Raw genomic sequence first — 18,428 nt, forward strand, 5'->3', positions numbered from 1 at the left:
ATATATATATATATTTATTTATTTATTTATTTATATATTTATATATGTATTAAAGTTATGAGATAAAGGAGAGAGGGGGAATCTCCAAATAAGTCATGCGTGAGCAACAAAGGGAGGAAAACATATATTTTATTATTATTTTTTTATAACAATATTATTATCCTCCGCGCATTTTTTGCTCGAACATGTCATTGCGATAAAATGAATGTCCCGTAAGTAAAATTGATGTTCTGGACGCATCGGTGTGGTCCGTTTAGTCGTCCGGGGTCGTTCAGACCACTTTCTCGACTATCATGTAAAAAAAAGATAATATGCATATTTTAAGCCCGTACGCGAAATCGTGGCGCAACGAGTGCCTTTTCCAAGTGGAATCGACGTTCCAAACTCACTTGTGTTGTCCATTTCGTCGTTTGGGGCCATATGAACAAGCTCGCAGGTGCTCAGGTCAATTTGAGTCAAATTCGTGCATGGCGCGATAACTAATTTTCGTCAATCACAGGTGGACACCCTACACCTATGATATCCAAAAATTGATGCCAACAATAGATTGATTGAATATTATATTTTTAGATTAGATCAACATCCTTGATTGGAAGGGTTGATTTATAATGTTGGTTATATAAATTCCTAAAATGACTAAAAGAGTGATTGTGTTAAAAAAATTTATGCTTTCAATAATATTAGAAATATTTTGAGGATAATGTTGGAGTTCATTGATGATTAATTTAATATTATGAAGACAATTAGAAGTATAATACCCATCAAACTGCCTAATTGTCTCAATTGTAAACAAAATGATTGAGGAATCTGGATGTGGATAAAATATTTTCTTATAATCAGAGGCACTTTAAAATTTCTTAGGCACATTTATACAAGAATAAATAAGTTGTGGGATTCTGATAATCATATCAATAACCTAAAATTATTTGGCATGATTCATATGAATTTTATTATTTTAAAACTATTGATTTCTAGATTTGTCATCTAAACAATAACCTGAGTAAATTTAGTATATTAAGCACTCAGTCTCTTCTTTTTAATCGCTATATTTTTCTGATAAATGCCTTCTTAATTGATGAATGCGACTCTAGTAGAATTACCTTATATGATTTGTAAATTTCAATTGTTTTTGTTACTTGAGATATTTAAGAATTTGTACTTTTTCAAAAATGCTAGAATAAAAGCAATTGGTCTCTATATTCATCAAAGAGTAGATATTTCTCTTTAACTTTGTGTCATGTTACTCATAATATTTTGTGAAAATAATTGAGCACTTTACACTATTTTTATTTAACCGCTTTTTATTTATTTTGGAATCAAATAAATGATAATATTTAGAGTTATCTTTCAAATAATTGAGCCAACTTAAAGATTCTCTAAGGTTATGCTTTCTTTTGAATGTAGGAATTTAATTTTGAAGCTGAAAATCCACTTTACACTATGCTTTCTTTTGATGGAACCATGAACATTACAAACCTTGTTCACTTATCTAACCATTTGAAAGAACATTTTGTTGCAGATTGATTCTGAGAAAAAGCAGCTGCAGGTAAAGAAGGAACACAAAAAGAAAAAGAATAAACACAAGCATGATCATAATACCAAGTCAAAGGACAAAGCTTCATCTAAATCTCAATCAGATTCTGAATATTCCACCGAGCATGAAGCTCATCGGCAAAGACGACCACGAGATTTGTTATCCGAGTGGCAGCCGAACAGTGATGCTAAGGATAAAGAAGATCGGAGAAATGAAAAACAGGATGATAATGAAAAACACGACAAACATTCATCCACAATTCGTAGCCATTCTAAGCATTCTAACAATGATTCCAATTCTGATCGACATAAACGCTCCGACCATCGCCATCACTGTTCCAGAGACCATTCCGGTGACAAATATGCAGTTCAAAGCGAGCGAAAAGGGAGGAGGAATGTTGACAGGGCAACATCTGATAATTATGATTTGAGAAGATCAAATGAAGAGATCCATTCCCAAAGGCCAAACCAGAATGGTGGATATAATAATCGGCGACGAACAGTTCCAAAGATGACGGAGGAGGAGAGGGAAGCACGGCTAAGAGAGATGCAAATGAATGCTGAGGTCCATGAGGACCAGAGGTGGAAGAGGTTGAAGAAGGCAGCCGAGGCCGATGTGTTGGAGGCAAAGCAGGCAACTTTTTCCGGAGGGAAAAGTTTCTTGGATGCAACACAGAAGAGTGTTTATGGAATGGAGGAGGGAGGGTGCGCTACAATCGAGGAGAGCGTGCGGCGTCGAACTTATTATTCTCAGGCTAACTCTGCGCATGAAAGTAATGCTTTCAGGAGATGAACATATTCATGTTTTGTAGCTATCTCATGGATTCTCCACAAAGATGAGCACTTTCATATGGAGTGCACGAGTGATTTCATGATAAGTACCAGAACGGAATCAATTGTTCTGAATTAGCATGTTATCAAAATAATCTTGTGAAGGGCAAAGTATTCTAAAATGTTTTCATTTTTCTTAAGAGTTTGGTCGTTAATATTTAGAAATTGATGGAAATGTAATTATACTTTTAATTTTGATATCAAGTTTTATCGATTCTTATGAGAATTGTCAATTGTGATTAACATTAAAGAAATGCGATGAATTTAAAGGTTATTAGTTATTAAACTATACAAATATTATTTTTCTTAATATTATTCTTTCAATAGTTATATTGTACATTTATATCATAGGCATTTAAAATTGAATGTATATCTTATTTTTTTTATTTTTTCTTATGTTAGGATTAAAATTAGAAGTGTTCTAATCTTCTCGTCATTTTAACTTGATAGCGGCCAAATTATGATTAGAGTTAAGTGGATGATTATTTAGAATGCTTATCCTATGACGCGCAAACAAATCCTCATTATCAACAAATGTAAATTTGTTATGAAATATGCTGTCATCCTTAATTAGGACCTCTCAGCCAAAGGGTTTTTGTAAAGAATATTTAAATACATAACTGTCAAATTTTAGTATTTATATAACTAATACTTTAATTTTCATGTCTTATTTATAAAATAATTCCACTAGTTATAGTAGAGATATACAAAAAAGATGATATCCCACTTAAAAAGGTTTTGTATTGTGGCATTTATGATATTTTACATCGAGGGGCTTCTTGCCCGGATGCTTCTAGCTCGACTAGCCATGTTTAATTGACTTTGAGTCAGCATGATCAACTCGGTTGGTTGAGCTTTGTTGATATGGGTCGGTTGGTTGATATCGCCATATTGTCAACACTTATCCATTGATGAGAAACTTCTAAGGCATCCCTCGGATGGTCGGAGATGATATGGGATCAGATCTTTCTTTTGGATTGGTCCCGCAGGAGGGTTAGCTATTGCATTGGGTCATCTTTCCGGCACTGGCTAGCTCAGATGTTCTTTCATCTCGTGTTTGGTCGGAAAAAAGTTTTTTAGTATTTGGTTCTCTCATAAATCAAACTTAAAAAATTTATTTATGTTCGGCTCGTTTGCTTAATGAATGAATCGATCACGAGCCACTTAATCACCCGAACATGAGCTATTCCGGAACTACGAACTTTTTTAAGAACCCTAGTGTCAAGGGAGGATATGGTCAATATAATTTTATAACACAAACAAATAAGCAACTAAAAATTTTTTATATAAATGAAAGGAACATATGCCTAACTCATGATAAGTTTTGATCATTAATAATAATTTTAGTTTAGTGATTCGGTTGTTAGGTCATTCGATATCACGCAAATAAATGAGTTGTTCAGAAATAGTTTATTTGACAAACATAGAAGGAAAATACCATTTTTACTATCAATAAAAAATTTAATTAAATTTAGGGGCATTTACGAACACACCCACCAATTCCTATGCATTTACCAAAGTAACACCTAGAACTTCACTTTTTTACATTTATACCGCCCAAATCTTTCATATCACATAAAGAATATCAACATATTAGTGTTTAAAAAGTGAATACTAAGTATAGATGAGAAGGTATTTAGGTAAAAAATAAAGTTTATATGTTAGATGTGTAAATACATAGGAATTGATGGGTTTGTGTTTAATTAAATTTAGATACGATGTTATGAACTATGATGCTACAAAAGTAAATAATATAAAATATTAACCGAAAATATAAATATATATTAAATTACCAATTTAAAATACAGAGTTAAAATTCTGATCCAAATTATATACTATTCATTTAAACTAAATTAAAAAAATATCCTTCCCAAAATTTTCTCTGAGATGAAACAGAGTAACGTCGCTCCTTCTAATTCTCCCCCCTTCCTAACAAACCGCCGCCTCTCTTCATGTAGAGCAGCCAAATTATTGCGGCTCAGGGGGCCCTATCGAGTGTTTTTTCCACTACTGCTCCAGGACCTGACATCTTCTTCCCCGAGTTTTCAATTCAGTTTGTCTGCCATTTTTCTTATTATCTTATGATTCACTATATTTACTAGACATTCTCTTTCTGGTTTAGGGTTTGGCACTACAAACAGGATTTTATTATAGTTTTCGGGCTAAATCCGCCTTATAGCTTCAAACAAGATTGCCTTTTGATGGAGGCATGATGAGTACTTTACATATTGATGGAACAGATGAAAAATTGGCCATTTTTGGTGATTGGGAAGCTTTCAATCCCAGCCCAAAAACCTTCAAATCAGAACATTTCAGCAAGGATTTTGTTCTCAGTCCAGTTCCTGATGTCGGAGAAAATGACAGTCAGACTTCCTCTATCACAATGGAGTTTGAGAAGAAGATACAGCCAATGGGTTTAGACTGGACGAGTGACATTTCGTCAGAAATATTTGGGTTTAATGTTCAGAATTCATGCTGGAGTGGGACTGAAGATGAGAAAATGGCTACAATGGATCCTTTCAACATGTTCGAAGTTAATATGAGTCCAAGTGAGAAAGAGAAGATACCATTTGAAGTTAATTCTTCGTTGCCAGGGGAGTGTTCTTCATGGATGTTGTTTTCTACAACTGTTGATCCTACTTCAGTGGAGGAGTCCCTAAACTTTTTTCCGAATAATTCTATGGTAAGAATTTTGCAAGTGTTGTTCTTAGCTTGTTCCTTTGATCTATCTATATATATATATATATACATGTATACTTTTGTGTCGTAAACTTATGCATCAAAAAATATTTTTTATTCTTAACAAGTTAACAACAGTGGTTTTGTTGATGTGATAGTAAAGGTTTTGAGGGGTATATGTGTAAATATAAAAGTTCAGGTGTTGGATATGTAAATACATCAGAATTGTGTGATATTTATATAAATCAATTTCTAATGTTAATAGTATTTCTTTTTTTATTTTTTTGGAAAGAAATTAACTATAAATATTACTAGATTGCATTCAACTAAATTTAAAACTTTAATTATTTTTTCAGTTGATATTCATATATATATTTAAATTAATTTATATATTTTTTAATAGGAAATTTTGATAATTCAAAAAGAATATTTTATCTGTAATTTTTTTTATCAAAAATATTATTAAGAAATTCTCTTGCATCTAATTTTACTACTCTGCAGTTATTCTAGAAAATTAAATAATTTAAGAAAATATTGTGAATGAAAAACCTTAAATGAATTTATTAAATTGAGTAAAATAAAACTAAACAACTAAAGATAAGAAAAATAATATGTATTTTAAAAAATTTATTGCAAATTTCACATCATGTGCATTTATGCAATTTTACCATTGCTGTAAAGTGGTTGAGTTTTGTTAGGTATCATTTTAAGCTGAAAGTTTTCAGCGTGATTTGCCTCAATTATTTAGTACAAGCCACTCCTACTATATTCTTTACAAAGATTATCTTAACTTTGTTCTTGCCAAAAAATTAAAAGATAAGGAATAGAAAGAACATTTGAATCTTATTTTGCTGCTTCATTTAGAAAGGAATTCTTTGTATCTATGTTTTTGCTGCTTCATTCTGAATCTTACCTCTCTTCAGTGTTCAGAATATACTTTCTGAATGGATGAGAGAATTTATGTTTCAGTTATTCTCCTCAAAAAACTTGTATTTGGTCTCAGTAGTAATTTGTTATCCTCACTTTTGGAACTATTTTCCAATACTAAGTAATATTCCAGTATAACCCCAATCTTGTTCTTCAAAGACATCCAATTTAAGCCAATTCCTATTAATAATATTTGTACAATTAACCACAAGGTCATATTAGCTCGGATCATAGTGAGCACTTCTGATTTTTTTTTTTTTTGAGTAATTTGGCAATATTTTCAGTCTTTGAGTTGGTTTCCTTCGCTGCATCATAGGCCTCTTTCGCCATGCCATAAAATATGGAAATTTGGCTGCTTTTATTTTCCACAGGTTAAGAACATATAAGCAAGGTTATGTTATTTTTACTTCGTCATATTCTGATTTTTGGATATTCCCTTTGAGAGAAAAAGATGATCGTACTGGTGAGGCAATCACACTTTCATTCCGTTTATGAACATTATAGCTAATTGAAATTTGAGATAGTTTTACTCTTTTATTTTCTTGCTAATGAGAGTTAGATTTCAAAATGTTGGTTATGGTAATATTTATAGTATTTATTGTCATAATACTTTCTTATTATTGAGGATATCCTTCTTCATCGTATTTTTAATTTGGTTTTTCATTGCTTTAATATAAACATATTTGTAGAAGCATTATATTTCAACCAAGAAAAGATGCAATATCTTATCATTTCAAACAAATATAAAAATCAAATTTCATTTTATTGAATTTAGACTCTAGCATCCAGGCGGTACTTGACTGCAACGTGATTTTGTGCGACGGAGATGTGTTCGTGAGTGACCACGGAAGAAATTCTTAAATCCACATCACAATTAGATTCACTAAATCTGAATTTACGTTCTAAAAGAGACGGAACGTAGAGCATTAACTTTAATTCTTGTTTTTCTATTGTTTGGCTAGATTTACACTAAATTCATGACTAAATCCTATTTAAATTATGCTAGCAAACATCGCCTTAGAGATTCTATATGTTATCCCATTATTAAAATTGAAGTGCATGCATGACTTGTTAGCTAATTTTGATCAACTTCATCTTTGTGGCACAAAGGTTGTTTCAACCATCGATGAAGAGCAGACCTCACCACAAAGGAACTTATCCCTACAAGGAAATCTCAAGCTTTTGGAGTCAACTGAAAAACAGGAGAGCACTCAGGACACCGTTGCTGATAAAAAAGCTTCTCTTTTCTTGGCTGTGAACGAAATCCCACCACCACCACCACCTCCACCTCCTCCTGATTACCTTCAAAATGAAGAAACAGGCCACGAAGCAGAGTTCTCATTTCCAGAACGTGACCCAACAAAGGATGGTTATAAATGGAGAAAGTATGGCCAGAAACAGCTGAAGGGCTGTGAGTTTCCTTGTAGCTATCATAAGTGCTGCTACCCAAATTGTCCCGCGAAAAAGAAGGTAGAGCGATCTTATCAGGGCAATATTACTGAAATAATCTATAAGGGCTCTCACAACCACCCTAAGCCTCCTCCTAATAATCGGTCCGTTATTCTATCTTCAAAAAAATCTCATGGTCCACGAAGTGGCAGTTCAAATCGCCGGGATCTTGCGGCCAATTTAAAGGGAAATCTCTCAACAGGATCAGAACAGAGTGATGGCTTGGGAGGCAACTCTTCAGCTTCTGTTGCTGCGTTAGAAGTGTTGAAGGCAGTAGATACCTCATGCCCATTATCTGATGACAAGGAAGAGAATGGGGCAATTCATGGCAGCTGCTCTGATGATCGTGATATTGAGCAAGACGAGATGGAATCTAAAAAAAGGTTGTCTTCCCGTTTAGTCTGAAATAAATGAAGATAAAGGTAGTCTTTTTATGTTTATATCTACTGGCAGACTGACTCATTTTGGACCCGCTTAAACTCAGGAAGCAGGAACTCTGCTCTAATGGCAAGAGGGCTACAACTTCAAGGGCCTTGCGGGATTCTCGGATTTCGGTGCAGATACTCAGTGAGCTCAATATCCCTGATGATGGATATCGATGGCGGAAGTATGGGCAGAAGGTTGTTAAAGGAAACTCAAATCCCAGGTATGTTTTAATATTCTTGTTGTTGAATATCAGGTGAACTGCTTATGTCAGATTTTATCTTTATCAGTTGCCCATAAGAATCTCAACTTTATTAACTCCAACTCCAACTTTCTCAGCATTTTACTTGGTTATTTTTTATAGAAATCAGCATTTGTCAAGTGCAATGTGCCAGTATGTAAATCTTCCTAAAAAAATTCGGAAGATTTACATACACGCCACTTAATTCCCATGTATTTGCTTATATAAGACCAAAATTTTAATTTATATATATATATCACCTGATATATGTATGAAAATATGTATTTCTCTTTTTTAAAAGATAAAATAAATGTATTTTTGATATGATATTAAAGATTTTGATGGTTTAAATATAAAAGGTAAAATTTAGTGTATGATATGTAAATACATAAAAAATTGGGTGGTATGTATGAAGACGCTAGAGAAAGAGAGCTAGAGTTTAGCAGACATAATTATAAACAAAAATTATAATAAAGTGTAGTAGTTGATATAAAACAATAAATAAGAAGTATTCTTAGAATGTCAGTAAGAAAATAACTTCTTAGTGAACATGTCCTTCAAGTTCTAATGATTTCCATTGATCTTACATGTTACTTTTTCAATGCAAATATAATAGCTACTAACTCCATATTATGAGTAGGACAAATTTTCTCATGTTGCTTCGACTGATTAGATACACATAAGTAATAGATTAGATACACATAAGCAATAGCTCTTCTATTCTGCTTCAATATACAACTCAATTCTCTTAAAAAAACATCAGTGAACACTTGAAAACTCTCAACGCCAGATAAAATAGTTAAAACACGTGCTGACACCAAACAATCTTCTAAATTTTGAAAATTAGTTTCACAATCAGATTTTCAGTCAAAAGGAACTGCCTTTTGAGTTAATCTAGTTAAAGAAACTACAAAATATGTAAGACCATTAACAAACTTCCTATAATGATGTGCTATGTCAAATAAACTATGAATCTTTAACACTATAATTGGTATTGGCTAATCACTGCTTGCACATTCTCGGAATCAAAAAAAAGATCACTGTCAATGATCACATGGCCTAGAAAAGTAATAACTTTTAATCTGAACCGACACTTCGAGAATTTAGCATATAGTTAATATTATCTCAATCTCCAATACCAATCTCAAATGAGTTGCATGATAGTCTTCAAACATGGAATACATTAATATATCATCAATAAAAATAATAATAAACTAATCCATATATGATATGAATACACGATTCAGCTCATTCATGATTATAGCCTATGCATTAGTCACACAAAAATATATGGCTGTCTTTGTCATATATTTCTTCTTCCCTCTCAACTGATGATACCCAGATCTCAATTCAACCTTTGAGATGTACTTTCGAGTGGTCAAACAAATAATCAATTTTGAATAATAGATATTTATCCTTGATGATCAATTTATTCAACTCTCTATAATTAATGCAAATATACATTGTGCCATCATACTTTCTCACAAACAATTCATGTGGACCCTAGAGAGATATATTAGGCTTGATAAAATCACTATCCAATAACTCCTGATAAGAGATGTACTAAGCACTACCTCGATATATAACTCCAATTTTCTCTAAGGAGGCCAACTCACCAACACTTTAGAAAATATATCTAGAAAATCTCTCACCTTAAGAACATCCTCAATAGCCACAACGGATTTAGTCTCATCTTTCACACAAAAAATAAATACATCATTCTTTTTTTTCCATAATTTATCAACCTATAGAGATATAGAGCTAATATTAAAGATGATACTACAAATTTAACACTAAAATAAATTGTTTCACTGCTAAGACATAAAGCCATGCTCTTTCAACTACAAAAACATACAAGCTCTATGTTTACTCAACCAAGTCATACCCTTGATAACATCAAACTCAGTCAAAAGTAATATAATTAGCTCAGACTCTAACTTCACATTAGAAATCTCAATACGATAAATACAAGATTGACTAGCAATCAAATAATTATTTAGTGGGTAAGAGGATAAATAAAACAAAATTAAAAATAATAGAAAGTACACCCAAACAATAAAAAAATCTCTCAGATATAATTGAATGACTGGTTCCAAAATTAAATAAAATTCTACAAGACTGTGTAGAAATAAAAACTATGTATGTATTACATCAAATGCATCGTTAGCCTCATGCTCAGTCAAACTGTAAACTTTAGGCTGAGCTGGAGCAATATACTCTCTCTCCTACCTAATTTTTAGTGAATCTATCACCATCTCTACTATTTGGAGTTAGTACACAAAGATTGAAGGTCATTTCTTCAATTTGCTCTCCTCGTCTAAGTTCATAGCTTTTACGGTAGCTTCATCGATGTTACCCACCAAATAAAAGGTTTGCTCGGGAAGACCATCTAATTCTCCGGAAAGGATGAATGTCTCTATCTGACGTAATTCTCTGAGGTATATCATGAAAGCAAACTACCTCCTTGAAATAGAAGTTATCAATATGTGACAGATTCATCATCTCATAATAAGAAACAAAATGCATCATCTTGAAAAAAAAATGGTCTACCACAACCATAACAGAATGTTTACCTCATTGTGTATTGGATAAGCCCACCACAAAATCCATGCTCATGTCCAACCAGAGTGCCCCTGGAACGAGAAGGAAAGTGCAGAGCCAGGTATTTTATCCTTGAATCTTAGACAACTGACATATCATGCAATAACTAATGTATCTTTCCACATCTCGTATCAATTGGGCCCTTGATCATTAACTTAAAGTTCTTGGTGGGAATATTCTATTTTTATCATGTCTCTATTAGATGATCATTCTTCAAAGATACTTGTAATGAAGCTTTAAACAACCTCCAAAATTTTCAATTCATTTTAAGTATTTTTGAAATTTTTATGAATTACCGTTTTATTATGAAGTGGGTTAATTATTTGAAAATTATTGAAATTTATTTAATGGAAAATATTTTTGAATATCTGGATTTTTCTTTGTTCACTTAATTTATTGGTGAAAATTTCATTCAATTTGGAGTTTTAACGGTTATAAGGATTTCTAATTTATAAGGATATACTTAAAAAATTAACATTTTTGACTTAAACCACTTCATTTCAAAGTGAAAGTTATTAATTCTATTTTTATTTTTTTTGTTAAGGAGTGATTTGAATCAGTTGTTTGAACTTTATCGTTTTAATGGTTTTTTTCCTTGAGTTTAATAGTGAAATGGTATATTTATAATTTCTTGAAAAGTCACAAATATACCCAAATCCACATGTAAATATTTGGATTTTATTATTGAATTATTGTCTGGCCTTTTATTAATGATTTTAAATAAGATTTGACAAGCTTTAAGGTTATGAGATTGATCATTTTAGTTTGAAAGCAAGTAAAGGTGTATTTATAATTTTGGAAAATTACAAATAAGCCTTTAATCATATTTAATTATCTAAATTTTATTGTTTACTGATTAATGATTATTTAAATTCAAATTTTGCAAGTTATAATATCGAAATGTTCAAATTAAAGGTTTAAAAGCGGGGACAGATATATTTTTACTTTTTGAAAAAAAAAATTACAAATATGACTTTCCTCTTTTTTCTAATTGTGGATTTAATTAGGTTTTGGTTGTTTTGTATTTTATTAATAAGTTTCAATTAGATTTAAAAATTTAAAAATTTTCAAATGACAAATTGAACTCAAGGGTTTCACCATGATTTGTGATCTTTCAAGATATAAAGTGCATTTTTCTAACATTTCAAATATTTATAAATTTACCTTCACATGTTATTTTGCTTTTCAAAATTAAGATTTTATTTAAACATTTCATTCCACTTGTTTAATGGGTCAAATAATTAAAATTTCAAAGTGTAGTTTTCTCGTTTAAATATGATTTGGAAATTAAAGGGTTAGAGTGTAAATTAGCAATTTATAAATATATCCTTAGGTGGTTTAAGTGACTTATTGAACTCCACAGAGTGAAATCATGATTTTATCACATGGGTTCACTGTTTTCTTTAATTTACAATTGATTCTAGATTTGTATGATTTGTATTTTATTTATTTTTCAATTTAGTTTTCAATTTTAAAGGAAATTATAATATCTTGATTAAATGTTGGCATGTGACCCTAAGAAAGTCAGGGGAGGTCACCATGATTAGAGATTATGAGCGAACCAAATTTCGTTCATTTTTTTATTTATTGACAATTTTTTATTATTTTTAATTAATTTTAAAGTTAATTATGTTTCAATTTATCTTGATAGTATTCTTCTCTAATTCTCTGTATTTTACTAAATTTAGGACATTTTATTTTATATTTTTGTGATTTTTATTTATTTAGTTATGATTTTTTTAATTTCCTCGAAATTTTCTTTATTTAATTATTTCATAAAAAGAAAAAGATTTTCCCACTTATCCAACTCAGCAACAAGCTCAACACCGCCGCCTTTCGCTTTTCCATGTTTCCTACGCTAATTTGCTCTGCCAACATTAACTTCGCCGTGCTGGCTTGGGATCTGGCGTGATCTTGCGCCCCGTCATTCTTCAAACAATTTAATCCCAGCATTCCATTCTAAGTACATGAAAATGGTTGACATCGGTCATCGTTTCCACGAAAACTATGGACCGAAGCTATCTAAGAAAATGAACATGATCCGTGCGAAAAGCATAGATGGGAGGAGGAGGCATCAGTTGTCGGAGGTGGAGGCTAGCGGTATATGAAGACAACGATGGCTGTGGCGAGGGGGCGACAAAACCTTACAAATATGCTTTATTTAAAATTTACCTAACATTAGGTGAATATCAAATCAATTTAAAACAAAAAAAAAGTACATTTCAAATATTTCAAAATTTACTCTGCAATTCATTTTCGTCAAACCAAACAAAAATACTTTCAAATCAATGTATATGACATATTTCACACCTATTTTCACTGTCCAAATAACCCCTAAATAAATTTAAATAAAATAAGTTGAACTATATAACAAACAAATTGATTATGTTATATCTAAGATTTAAAAGATCAGGCCTTACTAGCTAGTTCAACTGGTTCGACTGTGAACCGATCGACGACCTAGTTTTTGGATGTTTTCTCCAATCTTATCCACAAGAAGGGTATCATAAAAAAAAAAGCATACACCAATATACATCCTCCTATGAATGTCCACTAAGAACGTCCATAACTAAAACAATAAGATATGTGTTTAAAGTCGACCCTGCTGTAATCCAACTGAAATATGAACACAAGTACTTACTCTAGCATACATATCTTTAATGACTTGAATTTAAGTCATATAAACTCCTTTCTTTTCTAGAACATATCAATGCACTTCTTATGGCTTATCATAAGTTTTTTCTAAATAAACAGAAGTTATATGTAGATTCTTCTTACTCTTTCTATGCTTCTTCATCAAACCTCTCAATAAATATATATCTTTCATTTTGGACTTGCCTGTCATATATCAAAATTGAATTTTAGAAAATTTTGTATCACGTTTTAACCTATGTTCAATTATTCTCTCCAATAATTTTAATGTGCGACATATTAACTTAATTCATCTTTAATTTTCTCTTATGCATCTTCTTTACTCTTAAAAATAGAGACCAAAATACTCATTATCCACTCCTAAGGTACTTTTTTAGTATTTAAAATAATATTAAAACATTGAGCAAACTATGAAATTCTCAAGTCTCTTAAATATTTCCATAATTCTATTGAAATACTACCAAATCTTATTGATTTTTAATACTTCATTTTCTTTATGACTTTCACAGCTTTTGTATTCATAATGCAACAATAAAAATAATTTTTTTATTATTAAAAATATTAAGATCATTAAAGTTTATCAAAATTTCAAAATCTTCAATAAAAGTTTTATCAAATTATCTCACCCACCTATGTTGAATATGCTCATCTAAGAAAGTACTTTTTGATTTACATCATTAATACACTTTATTTAAACTAAATCCTCACTATATCTTTGTTTGGCTAGTTTACAAATATATCTTTCGTCATCTTTAATATTTAATTTATATAAAGATCATTAAAGACAAATTTTTTAACATCACAAATTATTCTCTTAAACTCTCTATGAGCCACATTATATTTTTTTCAATTCTTCAAGTTTTTTTATTAAAATAAAATTTTTAAAATTCTTTTTATTGTTTATCTTTTGTCGCATATTATTATTCCACTACCACTTTTTTTTATAAGAGTTTTGCTTCGGATTCTCCAAGTACATCTCGTACAGCTTTCTTTGTATTGCATGTTACCTTTTTCCACATGACATTAACTTATTCATGAACATCTCAAATTTCAAGATATTGAAATTTACTCATAAAATAATTCTTTTTATATTTTAGATGCATCCATCTAATTCTATAATAATATTTTAGTATATTTCTCATCTTTTAATTCTTTATATTAAAATTCAAAATTAATAATCGATATGAAATATTAAAATTTTTACTTAACTTACAATCTTTACATTCTCTATGATCAATTCTTCTGATAATAAAATAATCAATTTATATTTTATTTGATTCATTCTTATAAGTGATAATATACTCTTAAATTAAATATTGTTTGCAATAAAAAAATCATAACTTAAAACAAAATTGAATGTGTCTCTGCCTACTTCATTATTCACCCCAAAACTTTAGCCAGCATGAATATTTATAAAATTTTCTACAACTCTATCAACATGTCCAGTTAAATCTCCTTTAATAAAAGCTTTTTCTTCAAGATATATCATTTGTATTAATTCTTCTAAATCATTTAAATATTTTTCTTTTGAATATGTATCTAAACCTACTTAACTAGCATAAGCATTTATAACATTAAACATTTTAGTATCAACAACAATCTTTATGGTTATAATTCTATCACAAATTCTATTAATTTTTACAGTAGTATCGTTCAAACCCCTGTATATAATTACGCAAATATAATTTTTAGTACGAGTCCTACCTAAATATCAAATTTTAAAACTTAAACTATAAAGCTCCTTGGCATTTTTCTAGCCCATTTAATATTTGAATGAATGCGATATTTTTCTTCTTATTAACTATAATATTTACTAATTGCATTAATTTACCCATGAGATTATCAAAATTCCAAATTCTTATCCTATTATTTATTTCCTAGACTAATTTTATTGCCCACGTCCATTCATAATGAGAGAGTCATTACTTATTTAATACTACACTTAAGTGCTGTTGCAACTACCTTGCACACATTTCAGTATATTCCAGTCAAATAATGTGTCACTTCTAAGGAAACCCTAGCATTTACACAAAGATCTAAAAAAAATATGTTATGAGTTTTTGAAAAAAAAATTATACTAATTGTTGACTGTCTAATGTAACTCTCCATTTTTCGCATCTAAGGTTTGAGAAATGGCATGACAACGTTAAATCATCAAATGAACATTTCAATCAATTCCTTGTGATGAGCATATTCATTGCACATCATAAATTAGAGAGGTCTATCATAAAATCAAACAAATTTTAAATTATGAAATTTCAAAAATATTTATTTGAAAATTTCTTACTCAAGACTAAGAGCCAAGTTATATTTATCCCTTGCAATAGTTTATCCTGGGCTACAAGCCTAAGATTAACCTAAAGTCACAAATAATTAATGTCATATTAAATATATAACTAATTTCACACTCAATATAATTCAACCCTTGTAAGGACGGGGCACACACAATTCTTTTGCTTGTGTGAGTTGGCCCAATGAATTTATAAAAAAATGGTTTGTTCAATATCATCTGACTGGATGGTTTAGCCAGTAAGTTTTATCGTATTACAGTGAGAACTACAGCTCGTATGCTACTCAATGATATTCTCCTTTAAGTTGTGAATCATATAGTAAATCTAATAGATCACAAAATCCTCAGTAAGCTTAAATTGACTTAGATTACTTGGGAAAATAATTATCTCAGTTATGCAAGTTTTTTTGAACAAAACAACCTATGATTGCTAATAATAATTTTCTTGTTAGGTAGGGTTGACTACCTCTTTTGACTAAGTTAACTGGAGATTGTGATAAATTGGGATGGTGAAACGCTGAGATATTGATTGAGTTTTTCATCATTCTAAAAACCATGTTCTTTATGTTTAATGTGCTATAATTCATTAAGCTATAATCTAAAACCTAATTGCCATGCCAAGCAATCAACTCTTGAATAATCAACCTTAATCAATACTGCTCTCTTGTTACCAGGAGGAGTAGTTAACTATACTCTTGTTGTGTGTAGGTTGTACGAATCTAATTTTTCTGTTATTTCTTTTTTAGTGCTACAGGTTTGCACCGACTATTCCGACGTAAAAACAAAAATTATTTTTCACTGCTCTTCAATATGTTTTGACACAAATTCGATGTTATTTTTGTGTTTGATATGAGGCGACACAAATCTGATGGAAATCCGATGAAAACTATTTATGTCGACCCTTATCGACGTAAATTGCTTTATCAACCCCTGTTTGGCTCATGAAAACAAGACTAATGCAAATCTCACGCTAACACCATATTATCGTCGGATTTGTCGCTGCTTTGCGTCAGTTTTGTCCGACGCAAAATAGCCTTATTTCTGTTGTTTTCTTAAGAAAATAAAGTAGCAACACAATTATTTATGAGTTGACCATGATGTGCTCCAAAATACTGCACCCGAGTAGTGGAGCTATATCTTCTAAACTGAATTGTTTGTGATAGTGGGATATAGCTTTACCAGAAGGAGTAATTACCTGTAAGAGTTTGTGTCTATGAGAAACCTCAAACCCTAAATCTATAAAGTCATCACAAAAATTAATTGCAAAATTTTTAGATAGTGCCTTATTTACTATTTAATTTGCCTTTTAAAAATTTAAATTGAAACCTCATGGTTAATTCTCACTCATTTCTTTACTTTTATCTTTTTTTCAAAGGAAGGTGGAGGGATTATTACATCTGGATACTGTAGGTATGGCTGATAGTATTTTATGCGTTATTGATAGTATTGTGATATTATTTTACCATTATATTACCATAATACCACCAATAACACCTAAAATACTACCATCCACACCTAATTCGAACGCAGCTCGTCTTGATGCAATAATTTTTCAAAGAGGTGAGAGCATCAAATTTTTGAAGTCCACAACAGGAAGACATATTTTGTAACATTTGGTGTATGGAAGAGCAACCGCTAGTAATAGTTGAAGAAGATTACGGGGGGTCATTGATAAGCTTCCTTTGCACCCCTGGTTGGTCAATATTTATAAAGTATTGGGAATGTCATTTTAGTAAATTTAGTTAAAATCTAAACACTTGTATTTAGACCGTTCCTGTTGACCTATTTGATCACAAATGGCTTTTTCAATATTTAAGTGCTCTGATAATCTCATAATTGAATAGTATTAGACTCATTTGATTCCTCCGTCCAGCGGCTTGATTCGACTAGAAGCATGCCGACTCTGGAGATTGCTTAGCACTTCAATTAATTCTTTGAAGCTTCTAATTATATTTCAATTGCTTCATTTGTGCTCATTTCGACTCAAACTTATTGATTCTTGTGTCATTAGTTGTGTCTCCGTTAGATTTTTAATCAGAGTATAAACTTAAAACTACACACAAATGTTCTTGAATTTACTTCACAAAATTTTTAATTTAAAAATGACTAAGCTTTGTATTCCAATGTTAATTCATTTCCACATCATAGAAGGTCCAATTTGAAAAATGTTCTATCGTCATCTTCATTATCTTAAGGTGCTGTTTTTATTTTTTTCGCCATTTGTTGGTTTTTCATTTTACATGATTTCTATACCGTTCAAAATTAATCAAATAAAAATAAAAAGCCTTCGTCATTCTTCCTCCTGCGATGCAGATGCTACTACAAATGCGCGCACAGCGGATGCTCTGTCCGCAAACAAGTCGAGAGAGCTTCGGAAGATCTGAAATCAGTTATCTCTACATATGAAGGCAGGCATAACCACGGCGTCCCATCTGCAAGATATATCCACCGTGCCAGATATTGTCTACCCAGCCCTACACCAACCGCACAATTTCAGCTTACAAGCCCTTATCCACAGCCAGAGTTGGCTCAATTCAGCCCCAACTCGCTTGAAAGTCTCTCTCCGATAAGTACATTTGGCTTACTTGGCTGTGGACAAACAAGCAGCTTTCCCTTCTGCTACGATCCTTCGAATTTGGTTGGCCTTCGCTCATTGGGTTGGGGTTCAATGAAGCCATTCTTTTCTCCGTTGCAGCAAATTAGTTGTGGAATGATTACACCGAAGAGAGAACCAAAGGAAGAACCGATGTGAGGATGTCATGTCACCAAGTGCTAATAAAGGTGCGGACAGTGCGTGTAGGG

At 31.2% G+C, this 18,428-nt stretch overlaps 2 protein-coding genes across 3 annotated transcripts in view; both read left to right on the forward strand.

Annotated features, from left to right (window-relative positions):
- LOC110027307 (pre-mRNA-splicing factor CWC25 homolog) overlaps positions 1-2,525 on the forward strand; it is a 19,837-nt gene extending 17,312 nt beyond the window's left edge. Inside the window, exon 5 of the mRNA XM_020728674.1 lies at positions 1,520-2,525. Coding sequence (XP_020584333.1) covers positions 1,520-2,326 — 807 coding nt within the window. The 3' untranslated portion in view covers positions 2,327-2,525. The remainder of the gene's footprint in view (positions 1-1,519) is intronic.
- A 1,719-nt stretch (positions 2,526-4,244) lies between these two features.
- LOC110027274 (probable WRKY transcription factor 33) lies at positions 4,245-18,422 on the forward strand. 2 transcript variants are annotated; one of them, XM_020728627.1, is made up of 5 exons: positions 4,245-4,417; positions 4,605-5,047; positions 7,081-7,802; positions 7,904-8,065; positions 17,940-18,422. In XM_020728627.1, the coding sequence occupies exons 1-5, from the start codon at positions 4,252-4,254 to the stop codon at positions 18,376-18,378; spliced, it is 1,932 nt and encodes a 643-aa protein (XP_020584286.1). In that variant the 5' UTR covers positions 4,245-4,251; the 3' UTR covers positions 18,379-18,422. The 2 variants fall into 2 exon arrangements, with proteins under 2 accessions (XP_020584286.1, XP_020584287.1); XM_020728628.1 differs by having other exon boundaries at positions 4,342-4,417; positions 4,487-5,047.
- Positions 18,423-18,428: the final 6 nt, after the last annotated feature.

Source organism: Phalaenopsis equestris, unplaced genomic scaffold (assembly GCF_001263595.1).
Source record: "Phalaenopsis equestris unplaced genomic scaffold, ASM126359v1 Scaffold000422, whole genome shotgun sequence".
Taxonomy (NCBI): Eukaryota; Viridiplantae; Streptophyta; class Magnoliopsida; order Asparagales; family Orchidaceae; genus Phalaenopsis; species Phalaenopsis equestris.